The sequence below is a fragment of the Balaenoptera acutorostrata genome, chromosome 10, assembly GCF_949987535.1.
Source record: "Balaenoptera acutorostrata chromosome 10, mBalAcu1.1, whole genome shotgun sequence".
NCBI lineage: Eukaryota > Metazoa > Chordata > Mammalia > Artiodactyla > Balaenopteridae > Balaenoptera > Balaenoptera acutorostrata.
In genome coordinates this window covers 84,229,525-84,249,937 of record NC_080073.1, presented here as the reverse complement: position 1 = coordinate 84,249,937, position 20,413 = coordinate 84,229,525, and the positions used below count along the sequence as shown (strand labels likewise).

General features: G+C 43.7%; 1 protein-coding gene across 1 annotated transcript in view; it reads right to left on the bottom strand.

Annotated features, from left to right (window-relative positions):
- Positions 1-4,093: 4,093 nt before the first annotated feature.
- Positions 4,094-20,413, bottom strand: part of LOC103007834 (H-2 class I histocompatibility antigen, Q10 alpha chain) — a 40,952-nt gene continuing 24,632 nt past the window's right edge. Inside the window, 8 exon segments of the mRNA XM_057554379.1 lie at positions 4,094-4,936; positions 5,576-5,620; positions 5,773-5,826; positions 6,483-6,716; positions 6,719-6,757; positions 7,814-8,089; positions 9,994-10,290; positions 14,784-14,879. Coding sequence (XP_057410362.1) covers positions 4,776-4,936; positions 5,576-5,620; positions 5,773-5,826; positions 6,483-6,716; positions 6,719-6,757; positions 7,814-8,089; positions 9,994-10,290; positions 14,784-14,850 — 1,173 coding nt within the window. The 5' untranslated portion in view covers positions 14,851-14,879 and the 3' untranslated portion in view covers positions 4,094-4,775.

The following is a 20,413-nucleotide window of genomic DNA, read 5'->3' as shown; positions in this document are numbered from 1 at the left end:
AGAAATTTAACTCAAATTAGCCTAATTGCAGCAGATGTGCTGAATGTGATATGTTTAATAGAGCAGATTTATGCAGTTTCTGGTACATGATATAAGGCTATTGAATACCTAAAGGGAATTTTACCTCAATTCAGTTGCATAAACAAATGGCTCAGGCCTTCATGTCGCCTACCACTGTTGTGCCTTTCTCTTTTCCTCATTTCTCACCTATGACCTAACGGGGAGTTCCTATGACCAGTTGACATAAGAGGGGAAAACCTGAGCTTGGGTCACAAATGTGGCAGCTCAGTATGTTGGTGTGAGCCAAAAGTGGGCTACTGCCGTGCTGCACCATAGCCCCACTCAGGGATGACCAAAGACAGTGCTGAGGGGCCGTCCTTCCAATGGGCAGAACTTCAGGTGGTGCTCCTACTTACCCACATTGCATAAAGAAAAAGAAGTGGCCTGAGGTAAGACTATGCACAAACTCAGGCAGTGGCGGTGGCTTAACTGGAGGGGCCTGGGAGGGACCTAAAAGGAGCAAGATTGGAAGATCAGGACAAGAATATTTGGGAAGAGGCATATGGTAGGCACAAAGTGTTAGGATAAGCTGTATCACATGTTAATGCCCATCAAAAACTATCTACTATGCAAGAGACACTAAACAACCAAGTGCACAGAATGACTCAGCCAGTAGACATTAGCCAGCCTCTGTCCTTAGCTAACTCAGTGTTTGCACAACAAGCTATAAAAGGAATATCCATGGTTGGGCTCCCTTTCACCCAGGCTGATATAGTTACTGCTACAACTGAACAGCTGATCTTCCAGCAACAAATAAACTCCAATGTGGTATCATTCCTTGAGGAGGGCAACCAGCCCCTTGGTGGCAAGTTGATTATGTTGTTACTCTTCCACCTTGGAAAAATCAGGGATTGATCTTGATCTGGGCTGACATGTATTCCAGGTAGGATTTTGCCCTTCCTTCGCACAGAGCATCACTCAGAACTATTAACCTAGGGCTCACATAGTAATATAAGTATCCAAGGCTATACTTCTAGTCATTAGACTAGACTAGTCATTAGACTAGTCATTGGATGATGGAGAGAACATTAAATTCTGCTGGGCTTTCATTAAAAAAATAACAATATTTGCATCATTGTGGCAGGACTCCTTCAGTCACAAGTTAACAGTTTTAGCAGAACAGATTGAGCATGTTGATCTACCTGAGAGGGCAGGGATGAGGCTGACTTGAGACATAACTGGATCTAGGGAATCAAACTTGTCATCAGCTCTCTCTTTCTGTTCCTAAGGAAGGTAGCCAAGATCATCTCTAACCTCCCTCACATTGCGCCACTTTAACAACTTAAGCAGAAAAATAAACATCTTTCTCACAGTGTCCATACATAAAGTACCAGAGAAGGTTACCTTTGGACCAATCCTTGTTGCCAGGCAGATGTGGTACAATGTGGTACACCCTGATTGGTCAGGTCTGGGTCATGTGCCTCTCCTGGTACATCATAATATTTCCTAAGCTATTTAAGGTCATGCTGATTATTAAACCATGTAACTATAAATAAAAAGAACTTTCAGAATTCTTTGGGCCACGAGAAAAATGAGAGAACATCAGCTATTAGCAAAGTTGGCTTTCCTTTATGTTTCTTTTTAAAATTAATTAATTAATTAATTAGGTTGTGCCAGGTCTTAGTTGCGGTTCGCAGGCTCCTAAGTTGTGGTATGCATGTGGGATCTAGTTCCCCGACCAGGGATCGAACCCGGGCCCCCTGCATTGGGAGCGTGGAGTCTTAACCACTGGACCACCAGGGAAGTCCCTACCTTTATGTTTCTAGCTAACAAAACTGACTCTTTTAATCACAAAACTGATTCACCTTTCTAGGTGGTAAACAGACAGACTCTAAGATATTCCCAAAGATCTTCATCTCCTGGCATCCATGCCCATGTATAACCTTTACCCTTAGAGCATAAGCTGGAGCTAGTGACTCACTGGTAGCAAATAGAATTCGGGAAGTGAGCGATGGAATATTTATTTTGGGATGACCGGGGACAGGATATGAGGGAACTGAGGTCAGCTGTCTCAAGTTCAGCTGTCCAAGCCAGGCTGGGGAAGCACAGACTCCCAGTGAAAACCAATGTCAAGTGGCTCTGCATTCCTTTTCCACCTGAGGAGTTTCTCCTCTAGATCTCAGCCTCCACAGTCACTGCCTCGAGACAGGAGGGAGGAGGAGGAGGAAGAGACCACCAGCAGTGATTCTGATGCTGGCTAGGACCGTTGTAAATATATTGGTTTGAAATGATTTCAAATCCACTTGTTTATAGCTTAAGTGGAGTTGTTTTAATCCACTTGTTTATGGTAAGGACCAAAAAAAGTTGTTCTTCAAAGTAAAGTTGTTTTGACATTAGAATGAAGTAAGTTGTGTCAGGATGTCATCATGTCCTCTGCTGTTGACTGATAAGCACTTAGCAGCCCAGCTGCTGACAGGGGCCCTCTGGGGGCTTATCAATAAGAACATGTGGAGAAGCAACTATGGCAAAGGGACATTTACAATATAAAAAACCAACAGTTAGGGAGGAATATCTGAGAGTTTCAGTCAGGGCAAAGCTACCCTTCACGGATCTAGCTCTCTGAAGATATTGAGACACTTGCTCCTGCCCTGGCCAAGGCAACTCTTTGGTCAGCAGCGATGTTCAACCACGCAGCAGTCTCAGGAAGGGAAGGGACACCTGTTCCTGCTTCACCGAGGCCCTCCTGGTTGGCAGTGACATGAGCCATGCAATGGTCCCTGGAGTGATAACCCTCGGAGCAGCCTCGCCTGCCCACCAACACAGGCTCCAACGTTCCCTAGCAACATGCTCTAGCAAAGCCTTCTCTCCCGAGAAAACAAACTCCTATAAAAGATGCACCTCAAAGTACATTTGGACATTATTTCTGTAATCTCCCCTTGCCCAGAACAACAGTGTAATTAATCATTTGTTTGGAGTATGTTATTTCTTTATTAGCTTATTAAAAGACATTATCCTGTATGCTATTGGCTGATGAAATTATTATAATTTCCACAGTGAACCTGTGTTAAATAAACTATTGGCAAAGACAATCTCAGTCTCTGAGCACAATTTGCTGCCTCCAAACCAAATCATAAAACAAACAAGGAATCTGATCTGTAGTGAAAACAGGAAGTGAAGAAACAAAGACTCCCAAACCTAGCATGTGGTGAGCCCCATGGCTAGAAAGATGAGCACCAACATTTCCAGCCTGGACACTGCACTATTTCCTACAGTTTCCACTGCTGCATTGTTCACCCTTCACTTCTCAATTCTGTTCTCAGCGCAACAGCCAGACTGATGCTTCTAAAAAGAAGTCATACCAGGTCCCTCTTCTTCCAAAACTGTCTTGGAGTGCTACATCTTCCTCAGAGAAAAGTCAATCCAATATTCTCAAAGCCCACATGATCTGGCGGACACTGGATTTCATCTCAGTTCCTCTCTCCTCCAGCTACGATGGCCTCCTCACTCTTCCTTGAGCACGCAGACACTCTCCTGCCCTAGTGCTCTGGCACTGGAGGCTCCCCTGCCTGGAGAGAACTTGCTCCAGACATCCTTGTGGACATTCCTTCATGTCCTTCGCATCTTTACTCAAAGGTCACCTTCTCAATGAGGCCCACACTGACAATGATGCCCTAGTAAAACAGCCACCTTCCCTGTCCCCACACACTTACATGCTGGGTCTCCTTCCTCAAAGCATTTACCAACCTCTAAGGTAAACACTTCATTTATTACTCTGCTTATAGTACCCACTCTGCCCCTTCCCACCAGAACATGCTCCACAGGCCAACAACTTTGCCTGACTTTAGTTTTCTGAAGTTTCTTAGATGCAAAAATAGTGTGTCATGTATCTGACACACAACATATATATTGGTTGAATGAATGATCAGTGGATAGCACCTCCGTATTCTAAAGGCAGTATCTTTATTAACGTAGCCTAAGGCCACATGTTGTTCTGTGGCAGCTACAGCACGACATCTACTCTCACTGGTGTCAATCCTGCCTTGCTTTTCTCACAAGTGCTGCTCTCCCTCCCTCCCTCCCTCCTTCCTTCCTTCTCCTTCTTCCCACACCAACCCTCCTGCACACCACAGCACACAACTTCTTTCCCTCTTGAGAAAACAATGGTCCTTGACCTATGCGTCCTATTTTCCAATCCACTGTAAAGCTAAATTAGACTCAGCTTTATAAATCCATGAGTCTGGCCTGAAGCCAGCACTAGCACTACTAGAGCTAAGGGCAGGGAGAAGGAGTAATGAGCAGAGAAGATAAGAGGAATTTCTAAGATGAGAAACTATCAGATCCCTCCTCTCTACTAATTCTGGGATCTGGTTCCTTAAAGAAAGGTTGGGGAAAAGACGGAAAGAACAATCCAGAAAATAGCCTTAGAAGGAGGGCAAGAGCTGGATGAGTCAGAAAACTCATTTCTGCAGACCACTGACACTACAGTGAGCAGGGAGCTCCTGGGCCTTGTGGGGACAATGACAGGCAAAATCACTCCTGCTCCTGTCAAGAGATGGGGGACACCCAGAGTAAAATGAGACTAGAATTCATACCCAAGAACAAGAAGAGGCGTAATTCTCTATAGAAACAAATAAAAAATAATAATAAACACCCAAAAGATGAGGGCTGAGGGCCAGACCCAGTCCTGAGTCCTGGCTGACCCAACCAGGTAAAGTCCTCACTGCCCAGAGTCCAGAAGACAAGACAAGGTCCAGGTGATGTCCGAGTCCCTGTGATCACAAGTCCTGGTGGGACAAGGTTCTACTGAAGGGACAAGGACAAAGAAGCTGAGAAGATGTGACCAGGAGTGACCACATCAAAGCCCACGATGCAGTGAGCACGGAGTGGGCCCAGGCCGTGTCCACGCTCGGCTCCTCACAGCCTCCTCCTGTCCCACCTGCAACAGACAGAGCACAGCAAGCACACGGATTCTGGAAGGTTCTCAGCACTTCCATTTATTTCTCGCAAAATTTAAGAATCTTCCTATCTTTTAATTAACCCACCAACCCCACCTCACGACAAGAATCAGAAGAAACAAATTCATATCCAGATTCCTATTTTCAATAAGGAGTAAGAAGCTGCAATTCAGTGCAACGTGAAGTTAAGACAGGGATGGAGGTGGCCCAGCCCCACCTCTGCTGGAACAGGCAAGTGGATCAGGGAAGAGAACACAGGTCAGGGTGGGGAGGGGTCGTGGTGGGCAGGGGTGGGCCAGTCTCCCCACCTCCTCATATTATGCTAAGAGGAACACAGACACATTCAGATGCCAGCTGCAGAAACAGAAGTCAGGGGATCCAAAGTCACAAAGGAGGGGGGTGGGGCATAAACAAATCTTACATCACTCAGTCCCACACAAGGCCATTCTCTCATACTGTGAAAGAAAATAATCATGAACGAATTCAGGTCAATCACCGTAAGTGGTCCATTCTTAACAGCCCCCCACATGCTCAAAATGTCCCACTCAAAGAATCTCCATAACCCAGTGCGTTCCCTCTGCCCCAGCCTCTCTCCCATTTTGGGGCCTTTAGGGCCTCACCTTTAGAATCAGTGAGAACATCAGAGCCCAGAGCACTGTCACTGCCTGGGGGAGAACAAAACAGAACGTGGCCAGAGCCCAGAGATGTGACTAAAGAAGGAATCATGGGGTGGGTGAGCTCCCCCATCGGCTCCCGTCTGCACTATCCCAAGGATCTCAGGGTTCACCCTCCACCACCACCTCTGCTCAATACTTACTTGCAGCCTGAGAATAGCCCCTCTTTTTCCACTTGAGGAAAGAAACACAATGTCCTGTGAGAAGCCAGGGAGAAGGCAGGTCATGAGGCCCTAAAGGAACCCCCTAGTCCTGAACCCCAGGGAAGTTTCCAGAACTGTGACTGAAAACCCAGGGCAGGATCCAAAAACATGAAGAAAGTAGATGTGCAGGGACTGGACCAACCACCCTCCCGGAGGCCTGTCCTCAGTAGTGACATTCCCTGACCTTCAAATCCTAGGAATCATGTCCCCGTCACCAGATTCATCACGTTGATATTGGTCTCGATTTTCACATGTGCCTTACAAAGAATAAGTGAAAGCAAAAGGTCCCAAACTTACTAAGCACACATGTGTGGATGGTACTTCCCAGTAACGAGGCAGGCAGACTTCTACGTGGGCTTGAAACCCCACAGCGGGACAAGAAAACTCAGATTCCCTCCCTCCCTTCCCTCCCTGATTGATTCTTCCTGCACATCAAAACCACCACAGCTCCAGCTGCCACAGCTCCAATGACCATAAAGAAAACCACACCAGCAGTGTTGCCCTTGATGGAGATGGGAAGGAAAGCTGGCTCTGGGAAGGAAAGAGAAGGGAAGGGGCCCAGACCTCAGTCTTTAGTCCTGACCTTGATGAAGTTCTCCAGAAGGGCTTCTGCTTCCCTGAGAATCTCCCCGCTCCATTCCCCTCCTTACCCCATCTCAGCGTAACGGGCTCAGGCAGCCCCTCGTGCTGCACATGGCACGTGTATCTCTGCTCCTCTCCAGAAGGCACAAGAACAGCCGCCCACTTCTGGAAGGTTCCATCCCCTGCAGGTCTGGTCTCCACAAGCTCCATGTCCTGGGTCTGATCCTCCCCATCACGCTGCCAGGTCAGGGTGATCTCTGCAGGGTAGAAACTCAGGGCCCAGCATCTCAGGGTGACCTCCTATTAGGGCCGGTGTGTTGGGCCACGTGTGTTTTGGGAGGCTCTGTGGTAGACAAAGCAGGGAGGGCTCAGGCAAGGGCTCACTGAGTGGCATTGACTCCAAAGACCAAGACACCACAACTCCTGATGGTTTGGCTGCTGACCAGGGGGAGACAGGGAGCTTCCTCTATCTGAAGGTAGAGGGACCCATATTAAGCTGAGCCAGGTTAAAGACAAGGGTGTGGGAACTCAATCTAACATTCTCCTCCAGGATAAGAGCCTTTTCAAAGACTCTCCACTCTTATCAAGCCTTTGGTCAATGTTTCTAGAAACAGGTGTGTATCTAGTGGAAAAGTGCCAAAAGGGTGAAAAACCTCCAAGGTTCTATGAAGTAGCTCTGTGCCCTCCTGAGAGTAGTTTCCTGAGCCTAATAAGAATGGGTGGATCGGGACTTCCCTGGTGGTCCAGTGGTAAAGAATCCGTCTTCCAATGCAGGGGACGTAGGTTCAATCCTTGGTCAGGGAACTAAAATCCCACTTGCCACGGGGCAACTAAGCCCATGTGCCACAACTACTGAGCTCGCACGCCTCAACTAGAGAGCCTGCATGCCGCAAACTACAGAGCCCATGCACTCTGGAACCCGTGCGCCACAACTACAGAACCCATGTGCCCTGGACACTGCGTGCCACAACTAGAGGAGAGAAAACCCGCCCGCCACAACTAGAGAGAACCCCACGCACCGCAATGAAAGATCCCACATGCCTCAACGAAGATCCCGCATGCCACAACTAAGACCCAATGCAGCCAAAAAATTAATTAATTTTCTAAAAATCGGTGTTTGAATCAAAGCTTTAAAAAAAAAAAAAAAAAAAAGAATGGGTGGGTCAGATGGCACCGTCCAGGAGACTCAAGATAGGAAGCCCCCCAGTCCACATCTCTGGCTTGCAGGGAAGTCATCATCAGCACATTGGCCCCAGCCATCCCACACTAAATATCTTACACCCCTGCGCTGGATCAGTTCTGGAGGAGACCCCCTCACCTCACCCACACTCTGGAGAGAGAATGGCCCAAGCTGGGGATGGGGGAAGGGCTGAGTGGGTGGGCTGTGGGAGGTCATTACCAGTACGGTTCAAGCTCTCCCCTCCAAATTTCAAGTATCTCTGCAGCCACAGGACGCACTCTTTCTCCAAGTAGTTCTTGTCTCTCTCAGTGAAGTTCCCACCAGCCTCCCATTTTCATTTGGTGTACCGAGCAATGAATGGTGCTGCTGTGTATTGCAGAGAGTCCGTATGCAAGCTCAGGTAGTCCTCACCATCATAGCCATACTGCCAGTGCCCCGTGGGCCTGCCGTCCTGCTGGAGCTCACAGCCGAAGGTGAACTGGAGGGTGTGGGGACCTGCTCACCCCCAGGGACCAAGCAGTGTCAGTCAGGCGGAGCCTGACTCCAAGGCCTCCGCATCCATGGTTCCAGCTCCCCCACGCCTTCCCATCTTATCTCTTATCTTCTCCTTAGAGGCCATTCACATTCTATAGGCAAACTAGTTTTGTCCTGATACTGATCTCTTTTATTGGCTGTCAGCTCTGCTGTGGGGAGTGGCCTATGGTTGGTTCCAGGAGGTACTGAAAAAGCCATGGATGGGGAGTTACAGATTTGGACTTTGCCATGAACTGTGTTATCTGGGCAAGTTATTCAACCTCCAGGGTTCCACATTTATCTTGTGTAAATGGAGGGTTAGATTATGACCTTACAGGTCTCTTCTGTGTTAAGAGTCTCAGATTCTAAGCACAAGTTCCTGAAAACAGGATCACACTACACAGCATTAACACAGGAGGGCACAGAGTGCTAAGTACAGTTTTCCTTGAATGCTATGGACTGAATTTTATCCCTCCAATATTCATATGTTGAAGCCCTAAACCTCGATGTAACTTTATTTGGAGATTCTAGGAGGTAATTAAGTTTAAATGGGGTCATGAGCATGGCGCCCTAATCCAACAGGGATTAGGGGGATAGGGAGATCTCTCACTCACTCCATGTGCATACACCAAGGAAAGTGAGAATGTGGCTGACTGCAAGCCAGGAAGGGAGCCCTCACCAGAAAGTGAACCCTGCTGAATCTTGGTCTTGGACTTTCCAGCCTCTAGAACTGTCAGAAAATAAGTTTCTGTTGCTTAAATCATGCAGTCTGTGGTATTTTGTTATGGCAGCCCGAGCAGACTAATACACGAGGTACTAGAGAATGCAAATAACATCAATAAGCCCAAACTGCTGAAAAATTTCTTGAATGAATTTCAAAGTCAAATATAAATAAATATGAGATCACTGCAGCCTGGATTCACCACACTCTCCTCTGGGTTCCCACAGTCTCCCAGCTCAAACTCCTAGTCCAACACTGACATACTCTAACCTTATTGTGTATCATCACTCTCTTCTTATGCTGTGAGCCCTTAGATGGCAGGTACTATGTCAGTGCCTGTGAAGTAACCATCTGATAGACCTTTGTTGAATTCATGCTCCTAGAAGGATCAACTGGTAAAAGCTGAGCAGCCTCAGTATTCAGCTTGAATTGTACTTCTCACTGGTTTATGCCTTGATTTGGCTTCAAGGACCTTTACAAACTTGTTTCAACAGAGCTAAACTCTCAAGAGCCATTAACTAGAAATGATTAAACTTCAGTCTATCCCCTGAACTCACTATGCCAAATCCCACCCCACACCTTGCTGCACCCTAATTTCCTACTGCTTGAAACATCTTTTACTTTCTTCATAGACCTAAGTAATACACATCCATCAGGTTCTATATAAAGTTCCGCCTCATTCATGAAACTCTGACCACTGGGGTGTGTTGCCTATGAACCTCAGTAAACTATTTCTCTGCTTCTCATTTGGCATTTAAGGAGGTTCCTGTCTTTGACATCTCTGGGTATGCATCAAAGGGTTAATAAAGTTTTCACAGAAGTGTGAGTACCCTCCCATATTAATTGTAAGCTCTCTGAAGACAAACACCAGGTTATACTTTTCTGGATCCCCACCTCCAGCACCCAAAAGAGACATACTAAGCATATGTCCATGACCCAATAAAACTGCTTAATTCATCTATTTATTAATTATTAAGTCATGTCAAACAGACCCTATGCCATTGTGACCAGACTAGCCCAGCTTTCATTCTCAAGTGTTAACTTGTACACGTTCTCCTGCCCCAGCCTGATCCTATGGGAACACTTGTAGAGAGGGCCTTTCACCCATGGGGATTGGTGTGATGTGATAACCACCACTTCCCTCTGCTTTTTCTGAAGCACCTACCTGTTTGCTTTTGTGCCAGCACTTTGTTCAGACCATCCTCCATGGTTTGGTTGTAATATTGCTGCACATTCCTCAGATTTAAGTGGAAAATCTTCATCCGACTTGTGAAGATCTTGGTCTCATCCTCAAAGTAACTCGGCTCCTCCATCAACCACTGAAGAGAAGACTTTGCCTTCATCTCCTCACTGTCATAGCGAATGAAGGGCTGGTCATCCACGAAGCCAAAAGCAGTAAATGAAGGGACTCCTGGAGCTGGCTCAGACACAGCCGAGTAGAAATAATGCAGAGAGTGCGATCCTGAGGTAAGAACAAGAGACAGTGGGTCAGAGCAAGCTCCAGAATTTACTGAGTGAGGATCTAGGGAATGAGTGTGTGTGCACGTGTGTCCAATAAGAGACACACGGCACACAACATAAAACAATGAAAAAGACAATTACAACACTCGGCATAAGTGAATTCAAATCCCACACAGAGTACGCACTGAGAGAATTTGAAGAAATAAAATATATACACACACATATGTATACACATGCAAATATATATGTATACACATACAAATATATATGTATATACATATTTACATACATACAGAGTAAGAGATTGATTTACTTTAAGGAATTACTAGCTCATGCAGTCTTGGAGGGCTGGCAAGTCCAAATCTGCAGGCAGACCTGCATGCTGGATACCTAAGGAAGACTCGATGTTGCAGTTTGTGTCCAAAGGCAGTCTGGAAGCAGAATTCCCTCTTCCTCAGGAGACCTCAGTCTTCCCCTTAAGGTCTTCAACTGATTAGACAAGGCCTACCCACATTATCACTAGGGTAATTTACATTACTCAAAGTCTACTGATTTTTTTTTCTTTTGGCCATGCCATGTGGCTCACAGGATTTTAGTTCCCTGACAAGGGATCGAACCTGGGGTCCTGGCAATGACAGTGTCGAGTCCTAACCACTGGACCACCAGGGAATTTCCAAAGTCTACTGATTTAAATGTTAATTTCAACTAAAAAATAACTTCATAGCAAAATCTAGACTAGTGTTAGACCAAATAGCTAGGTGCCAGGATCTAGTCGACACATGAGATTAACCATCGCAAGCACTTAGCACAAATACATAATTACATAGTACATATACAAATGTATATATAAAAATATATAATATGTGTATTATACATATATACACCATATGTATATGAGAGGGAGACGAATAAGTGAAAAATCCATATACCTTACAAAGGTACCAGGAACATAAATTCATGTATAGCAGATATATAATATAGAAAGTACAAATGTCCCATAATAATATCCAAGAGAGAACCACTATTAACTATTTGTTTTATATTTCCCCCTTTTTTCCCCTATTCATACATTAGTAAAGATGGATGGAAGTTTGAAATAAATGTTTCTTCCAATTCAGATTGTTCTACAACTTTTATTTTTAATTTATCATGTGGACATGTTTCCTGTCCATATATATAGACTCTTATCTTTTTTCCTAATGACAAGTGTGGTATTTCACTGTATGTACATAGCTTATTTAACTATTCCAGTACTGTTTTTCCCAATTATTCACTAATATACATAATGCCTCAAAAGTATTCTTGCACTTACTTCTTTGCATACTAGAGAAAGTGTTTCTATGAATTCTTAATTTAAGTGGAAATGTTGAAACAAAGCTTATGAATAGTTTGAATATTAATAGGTAGTACCAAAGTGCTCCACAAAAAGATCATCAATTTATACCCACATTAACAGGAGAAGTTGCAATATATAGTTTTTTGTTTGTCACTCAATAGATTATTTAATAAGCAAGTTTCACTCAATAGATTATTTAAAAAGTCAACAAAAACTTGGGAGGGCCTTTTCTACAGAATTAAAGTGTGTTTTTTATTTTTTAGTTGAAGAGTTGCTTTACAATGTTGTGTTAGTTTCAGGTGTACAGCATAGTGATTCAGTATTTTGGCAGATTATATTCCATAATAGGTTATTATAAGATAATGGGTATAATTTCCTTTGCTATACATAAATCCTTGTTGCTTATCTACTTTATATATAGTAGTTTGTATCTGTTAGTCCCATACCCCTAATTTGTCCCTCCCCTCTTGCCCTCTCCTCTTTGGTAATCACAGATTTGATTTCTATGTCTGTGAGTCTGTTTTGTATATACATTCATTTGTATTATTTTTTAGATTCCACGTATAAGTGATGTCACATAGTATTTTTTTGTCTGACTTATTTCACTAAGCATATTTTCTAGATCTATCAACATTGCTGCAAATGGCAGTTGAAATATATATTTTTTAATGTACTTATGTTGTAATTAGAGAGGTTGAATATAATTTCATGTCTACTGGGCAACTGAATTTATTCTTCTGTAAATTACTTATTCATATCATTTATATGCTTTTAACGGAATTGTTTTTCTCTGTTAAGAAGAACCTCTCCATTTTTACCCCTTGGTGTGGTCTCCTCCTTTGATGAACAAGTCCCTCTCACCGTGAACTGACTCTGACCCCACTCAGATCTAGACTCCATGAAGAAGCACCTGCTGAGTCAAGTCAAGAAGTCCTTCCTGAGGAACCAAGACAGTGGACATGCAAGCCAGCGGTCCCTCTGTCTGTTCTCTGCCAATCCCTACTGTGGCCCTGCACCTGAACAGGGGCTATGCAGGGAGCAAGGCTGTTGTTAGATGTTCAGAGACACTGAATTCCAGGGAATGATGGTGAAGAGAAAGAAAAAAAAAACAAGAGCAAAAGACGAAAGACACTGCATACAAACTCCCCTTTATTCTTTCTAAGGTTCAGTCCAGCAGCCATATCCTGGATGACTTGGTCCATTCCGGCAGACAGGAAATGTGCAAATATGGAAAAGTTCACACCTTACTCCCATTAAACACCCTCACCAAACCAGTTAGGTTTGCACATAAATAAAGTCTGTTTCCTAAATATTATCACTGTGTTGGAGCATTTCCTCTGTGGTCTGCTATTATTTCTTTGTTTTAATTCTTTTAATAACTGTATGAAGTGACATTTAAATTCCATGTTAGGAGTGAGAAAACTGAAGCTTAGTAGCAAAGCTTTAATTAGAACACATCTCTCTCTCTTGCTCATAAATAGGTGAGACAAAAAAAAAAAAAAAAAGTGAAACTGACATCACATTCATGCTGCCAGATATGAATGTCAAGAATTTGTTTCATTTTCCATCGAGTTTTTCCTTGCTAGTCCAGAAACATTTTAATCAGCAATTAAGTCATGAGCCTGGCTTTCCATCTGGTTTTCTTAGTACACCTCTAGACTCTGAAGTTTAACAACAGCTGCTGAGCAACCATGCATAGGACACCTGAGGCTGGAGACAACGGTTTCTCATTAGTCTGCATAAAGGAAAATCCAAAAATAGCAGCTTGGGGTGCGGAGAGCTTTACATAGTTTCGGGTCGGGGTTTTCCTGGATGAGTCATATTTAACGAGTACATCAGTGAAGCACTTCTTCCATCTGAATAAATGTGAATGTTCGTGCGTGTTATCTCTTTCAACTCTGTCATTAACCAAGCTTCTGATAAATAAAAAAGAAGTTATTTAAAATATTTTATCCCATCTTTTTAGATTTCTGTTTTTGTAAATTTTTATAATGTGCATAATGTATTGGTACAATGGAACATCTACATACTTTATAAATAAACACACACTTTAAACTGTAAAGAAAGATGATTTAAAACCTTGGACACCATGGACCCCAAACTCCTGCTTCTGGCTGTGGCTCTGCCCTTCGAAATATTCAACAAGCCTCTTTTCTAAGTGGCTTTGAAGAACCAGAAACATCTATTCTGAGGAAGAATACATAATTCGTAACTTCCAGCCTCGTTCAGAGATCTGCCAGCTTCCTTCTTGTTTGCACTACATGCCCTTCTTTGACAGAGCCCGCACAATAGTAAGCCTGTGACAGCCTGCACCAAGATTTTGGAAAGTCACCCTTGAGCTTCCAGTGCTCTGAAGTTCCATTCTGGAGTTTTCCTCTGCCGGATTCGGTTTCCCCTGCAACTCTTCCCAGCCCGCTGCCCCCAGTTCCCCACTCAACGGGCTCGGGTCTCTGGCAGGAAGGTCAGGAAGGAGTGAAAGAGGACAGGGGCCCACAGCATCGCCTCAGCTGTTATGATTGGCCCCAAGGCTCCCCAGCACAACCGGGACGGGGCACTCAGCGCCGGGGCAGCCAGCTTCACTCCAGCTCTTTACCCAACAGGGCGGGACCTTAGAGGTACAAAAACTGCTGAGGGCGAACAGGAAAGGGTTGGGGAGGGAAACTAGAGCACCAGCCAGAGAGAGATAAGCACTGCAAAAACGCTCTCTGGAAAAGTCCCACTGGAATTGGTTTCGGAGAAAGTCCCAGATGAACAGGAAACGCTCCCGGTCCCGCATAGCCAACGCCACACCAAGTCAGCCAGTAGCTCAGGGCTGGTCTAGAGGCACCCACCCCCTTATTGGACTTCAGATCCTAGGCAGGTCTCTCAGCTTAGGAGCCTTGGTTCCTTCCTCACCCAATACAAATAATGTTCATCTATACATGGAAAACCACAGAGAAGTTAAAAGAGTGATTAGCAACTTGGAAAAATATAGCCATATATGGAACGTAATAAACATACAATTAAAATTGAATTGGACTTCCCTGGTGGTGCAGTGGTTAAGACTCCGAGCTTCCAGTGCAGGGAGCACAGGTTCGATCCCTCGGCTCGGGTAAGTTCAGCAGGCCATGGGGTGTTGCCAAAACTTAATTAATTAATTTAAAAAAGAAAAAACAAACCTGGGGACTTCCCTGGTGGCGCAGTGGTCAAGAATCCGCCTGCCAATGCAGGGGATATGGGTTCCATCCCTGGTGGAGGAAGTAAGATCCCACATGCTGCAAGGCCACAGGGAAAAACAAAATTACATATTCAGGGGGGAAATCGGCAATAAATACACAAAAATAATGTTCTGATTTGGGGTGATCTTTTTCCCTCCAGTTCCAAGTTTTATGGAATGCACTGCCTTTGACTTATAACAGCTAATTAATCAGTCACATTGGCAATCATTTCACAGTACATACATATATCAAATCATTATATCCTACACCTTAAACTAATATAATGTTATATGTCAATTTTACCTGAAAAACTGGGGATAAAAATAAAATGTCCAATTCAAATAAGTTCAGCAGGAGCATTGTTTGTATAAGACAGAAACTGTTATGAGGAACCTGGGAGGGGCAGTTACCCTGCCTACTCTGGGCAAAGTGAGAGGACTGCTGGGTCACAGAGTTGCCTCAGAGGGTGAGGGAAGCTCTCCTCCCTGGTTTGGCGGTTCAAGTGGACCAGGTTCAGACCCCCACAGTGGGTTGCTGGGGGTGAGGGAGGTTGGTAAAGCTTGGGACAAGGACGTAGAGCCAAGAGAAAGATTAAAAAACAAAAACAAAGGACATCCCCTTTCCCTTTCCACCCGGCTTCTCTTTTGCTCACATCTGGATTGTTGAAAGCATACCCTGATAGGAGCCAGTAGGGACCAGAAGTCAGGACTTCTCCTACCTTCTGTTTCTCTAATCTCCCTAATCCTGCCTCCCATAAATCACCACACCCCCACCCTACCCTATCCCAACGGCCATACTCACTGGCAAGAATGGCCTTCGGCATTCCCTGGAACAGCAGCAGTAGGAGGTGAGCCCTCATCACTCCAATTCTTATTATCAAGCGCAAGGTCATTCAGGGGGACCCAGTACAACACAACCTGCAACTTGTAGCTAAAGCCAGGGGAGCAGAAGGAACAAAGATGTGGGCTAGTCCTCAGAAGAAAGCAAAGGGTTTAGCAGCCAATAGTTCCTGTGATATATAGTTCCTGTGACTATCTTGATAGCTTCAGCTTTGTAGTAAATTTTGAAACCAGGAAGTATGAGCCTTCTGATTTTGTTCTTCATTTCAAGATTATTTTGGCTTTTCTGGTTCTCTTTCATTTCCATATGAATTTTAGAATTAGCTTGTCAATTTCTGCAAAGAAGTTAACTGAGATTTTATAGGGATTGCATTGAATCTGTAGCTCAGTGTGGAGAATATTGCCATCTCAACAATATTAAGTCAGGACTTCCCTAGTGGTCCAGTGGTTAAGACTCCGTGCTTCCACTGCAGGAGGCATGGGTTTGATCCCTGGTCGGGGAATTAAGATCCCGAACGCCACACCGCCAAAAAAAAAAAAAATTAAGTCTTCTGATCCTTGAAAGTGATAAGTCTCTCCATTTATTTCGATCTCCTTTATTTTCTTTCAGCAATATTTTTTTTCATTTCAGAGTATAAATTATACACTTGTTATATTTATTCCTAAATATTTTATTCTTTTTGATGCTATCACTCATGGAACTGTGTTCTTACGTTTATTTTGAATTGCTCATTGCTACTGTATAGAAGTACAACTGGGGGGACTTCCCTGGTGGTCCAGTGGTAAAGAATACGCCTTCCAATGCAGGTGACTTGGGTTTGATCCCTGGTTGGGGAACTAAGATCCAACATGCCCCGGGGCAACTAAGCCCGAGCACCACAACTACTGAGCCCGCATGCCACAAACTACAGGGCCCATGCGCCACAACTAGAGAGAAGCCCGCACGCTGTAATGAAAGATCCTGCCTGCTGCAACTAAGACCTGTCACAGCCAAAAAAAAGAAAATAAAATAAAATGTCAAACTTTTTTTAAAAATACAACTGATTCTTGTATATTAACCTTTGTATTTGTTTTCTGTTGCTCTGTAACAATATTATCACCAACTTGGCTGCTTAACACAACAGTATCTTATCTCACACAACTTATCTCAGTTTCTGTGGGCCAGGAGTGGAGTATGATTTAGCTATGTCCACTCAATTTTGGACCATCCCATCCAAAATGGTGTCAGCAGGGCTGGGGTCTTATCTTAAAACTTTACTGGGGAAAGACTGGTTTCCATCTTATGTGGATGATGGCAGAATTCAGTCTCTTGTGGTTTTGGGGCTCAAGGTTTCAGTTATTTGCTGGCTGTCTGCTGGAGGCTGCCCTTGGCTCCTAGAAGCTGGCCTCAGATCCTTGCCACATGAACCTCCCAACATGACCACTTGTTTCATTAAAGCCAACAAGGGAGGAAGTGTCTTTGCAAATTTGGGATCACAGTCCTATGTAACAAGGTGTAACAAGTGACATCACATCACACATGCTGTATTCTATTGATCAGAAGCAAGTCACAGGTCCTGCCCAAACTCAAGGAAGATAACGCAAGAGTGCAAATGCCAGGATGTGGGGCTCATGGGGGCCATCTTAAAGTCTGTCCACCAGTCTGTCATCTGACCCCTTATAATTCATGTCCATCCCATATGCGTAATAAACTCACCCCCTCCATGAACACCAAAGCTCTCATCCCATTACAGTATCAGCTCAACATCCAGAATCTCTTCATATAAATAAATCAGGTCCAGGCGTGGATAAAGTTCCATGAATATAGTTCTTTTCAATCTGTCAATCTGTAAAACTAAAAACAAATTATCTGCCTCACACACTCCAACATAAAATGGTAGGACAGGCGTCGGATAACAGCTGTAAACATTCCCATTCAATATGGGGAGGGGGGATAATGGAGATACTATTGCATAGCAATTCTGGTATTCAGCTGGGCAAATGTTGGATGGGATGGTCCTGATTAAGTTTCGAGACCTGAGAATAATTCTCAGGGTTTTTGGCTCTGCCCTGTGGACGCTTGATTCCACCCTCTTAGTCATCCTTCCTTTTTCATGAAAGGCAGCACTTGTTTGTACCTGAGTCATTTTATCAGCTTGTTTCCTACCAATAGAATCTGGGGGGGTCTGACAACAATCTTTCCTTCCCATTCTGCATTCTCTTCATCCTTTTCAGTACGAACTGCCAGTGATTTTATTGACTAACCTTCTTATAAAACACTGTGGGCCTTCCATGGATTTCACTGGTGTTCACAATTAGACAAAAACCACAAACACAGATCTTTTCAAGATCTTGGGCTCTTGCTGAGATGGCTGAGGGACAAGATATTTAAGCTTCCTAGAATTGCTATGGTTTAACTGAGAGGTTCTATGAGGCATACACTTAGTATTTTTAAAGGGCCTGTTTAACTGAGAGGTTCTATGAGGCATACACTTAATATTTTTAAAGGGCCTGTTGTGTGACTGAATTTTACTTGATGCTTAGGTCTTTCTGAGGTTTTAACTAAAATTCATTTCTAATTTTAATGCTTTTTGTCATCTGGAGAGGCTGAGAATTTTCAAAATAATCAAACCCTGGTTCCTTTTTTCTTTAGCTCTTCTTCCCTCAATTTATCTTTCTACTCTTACATGTTACTATAAACAGTAAGAAGAAAGCAAGCAGCACCTGCAACACGTTGCTTGGAAATCTCCTTAGCTATATAACCAGGTTCATTGCTTACAAGTTCTGCTTCCCACATAACTGTAGGAGATAATTTAGCTAAGCTTTCCACTACTACTTAACAAAGACTTCCTCTTCTTCTAGTTTCCAATAAGATGTTCCTCATTTCCTTCTGAGCCCTCATTGGCAGATTAAAGCCCAGGTTTCTACTAAGTGTGTTCACAGAAATGTAGGCTTTCTCCAGCATGCTTCTTTCTTTCTTTCTTCCTTTCTTTTTTAAATTTAATTTTATTTATTTATTTTTCATACAGCAGGTTCTTATTAGTTATCTATTTTATACACATCAGTGTATACATGTCAATCCCAATCTCCCAATTCGTCCCCCCAACCATCACCACCCCCACTTTCACCCCTTTGTGTCCATACTTTTGTTCTCTACATCTGTGTCTCTATTTCTGCCCTGCAAACCGGTTCATCTGTACCGTTTTTCTAGATTCCACATATATGCATTAATATACGGTATTTGTTTTTCTCTTTCTGACTTACTTTACTCTGTATGACAGTCTCTACATCCATCCACTTCTCTACAAATGCCCCAATTTTGTTCCTTTTTATGGTTGAGTAATATTCCATTGTATATATGTACCACACCTTCTTTATCCATGCGACTGTAGATGGGCATTTAGGTTGCTTCCATGACCTGGCTATTGTAAATAGTGCTGCAATGAACATTGGGGTGCATGTGTCTTTTTGAGTTATGGCTTTCCCTGAATATATGCCCAGTAGTGGGATTGCTGGGTCATATGGTAGCTCTAGTTTTTATAAGGAACCTCCATACTGTTCCCCATAGTGGCTGTATCAATTTACATTCCCACCAACAGTGCAAGAGGGTTTCCTTTTCTCTACACCCTCACCAGCATTTGTTGTTGTAGATTTTCTGATGATGCCCATTCTAACTGGTGTGAGGTGATACCTCATTGTAGCTTTGATTTGCATTTCTCTAATAATTAGTGATGTTGAGCATCTATTCATCTGCCTCTTGGCCATCTGTATGTCTTTTTTTAAAAAAATATTTATTCATTATTCTACCTGTGTGATTTGTATCATTGTATTTTTTTAAATTTTATTTATTTATTTATTTATTTATTTTTAGCTGTGTTGGGTCTTTGTTGCCATGCGCAGGCTTTCTTTAGTTGCGGTGAGCGGGGGCTACTCTTCGTTGTGGTGCGCAGGCTTCTCGTCGTCGTGGCTTCTCCTGTTGTGGAGCACGGGCTCTAGGCATGCAGGCTTCAGTAGTTGTGGCACGTGGGCTCAGTAGTTGTGACTTGCAGGCTCTAGAGCTCAGGCTCAGTAGTTGTGGCGCATGGGCTTAGTTGCTCCACGGCCTGTGGGATCTTCCCAGGCCAGGGCTTGAAGCCGTGTCCCTTGCATTGGCAGGCGGATTCTTAACCACTGTGCCACCAGGGAAGCCCTGTTTGCTAGTATTTTGCTGAGGATTTTTGCATCTATATTCATCAGTGATATTGGTCTGTAATTTTTTTTGTAGTATCTTTGCCTGGTTTTGGTAACAGGGTGATGGTGGCCTCGCAGAATGAGTTTGGGAGTGTTCCTTCCTCTGCAACTTTTTCGAAGAATTGAGAAGGATGGGTGTAAGCTCTTCTCTAAATGTTTGATAGAATTCACCTGTGAAGCCATCTGGTCCTGGACTTTTGTTGGAAGATTTTTAATCACAGTTTCAATTTCCTTACTTCTGATTGGTCTGTTCATATTTTCTGTTTCTTCCTGGTTCAGTCTTGGAAGGTTATACCTTTCTAAGAATTTGTCCATTTCTTCCAGGTTGTCCATTTTATTGGCATAGAGTTGCTTGTAGTAGTCTCTTAGGATGCTTTGTACTTCTGCGGTGTCTGTTGTAACTTCTCCTTTTTCATTTCTAATTTTATTGATTTGAGTCCTCTCCCTCTTTTTCTTGATGAGTCTGGCTAATGGTTTATCAATTTTGTTTATCTTCTCAAAGAACCAGCTTTTAGTTTTATTGATCTTTGCTATTGTTTTCTT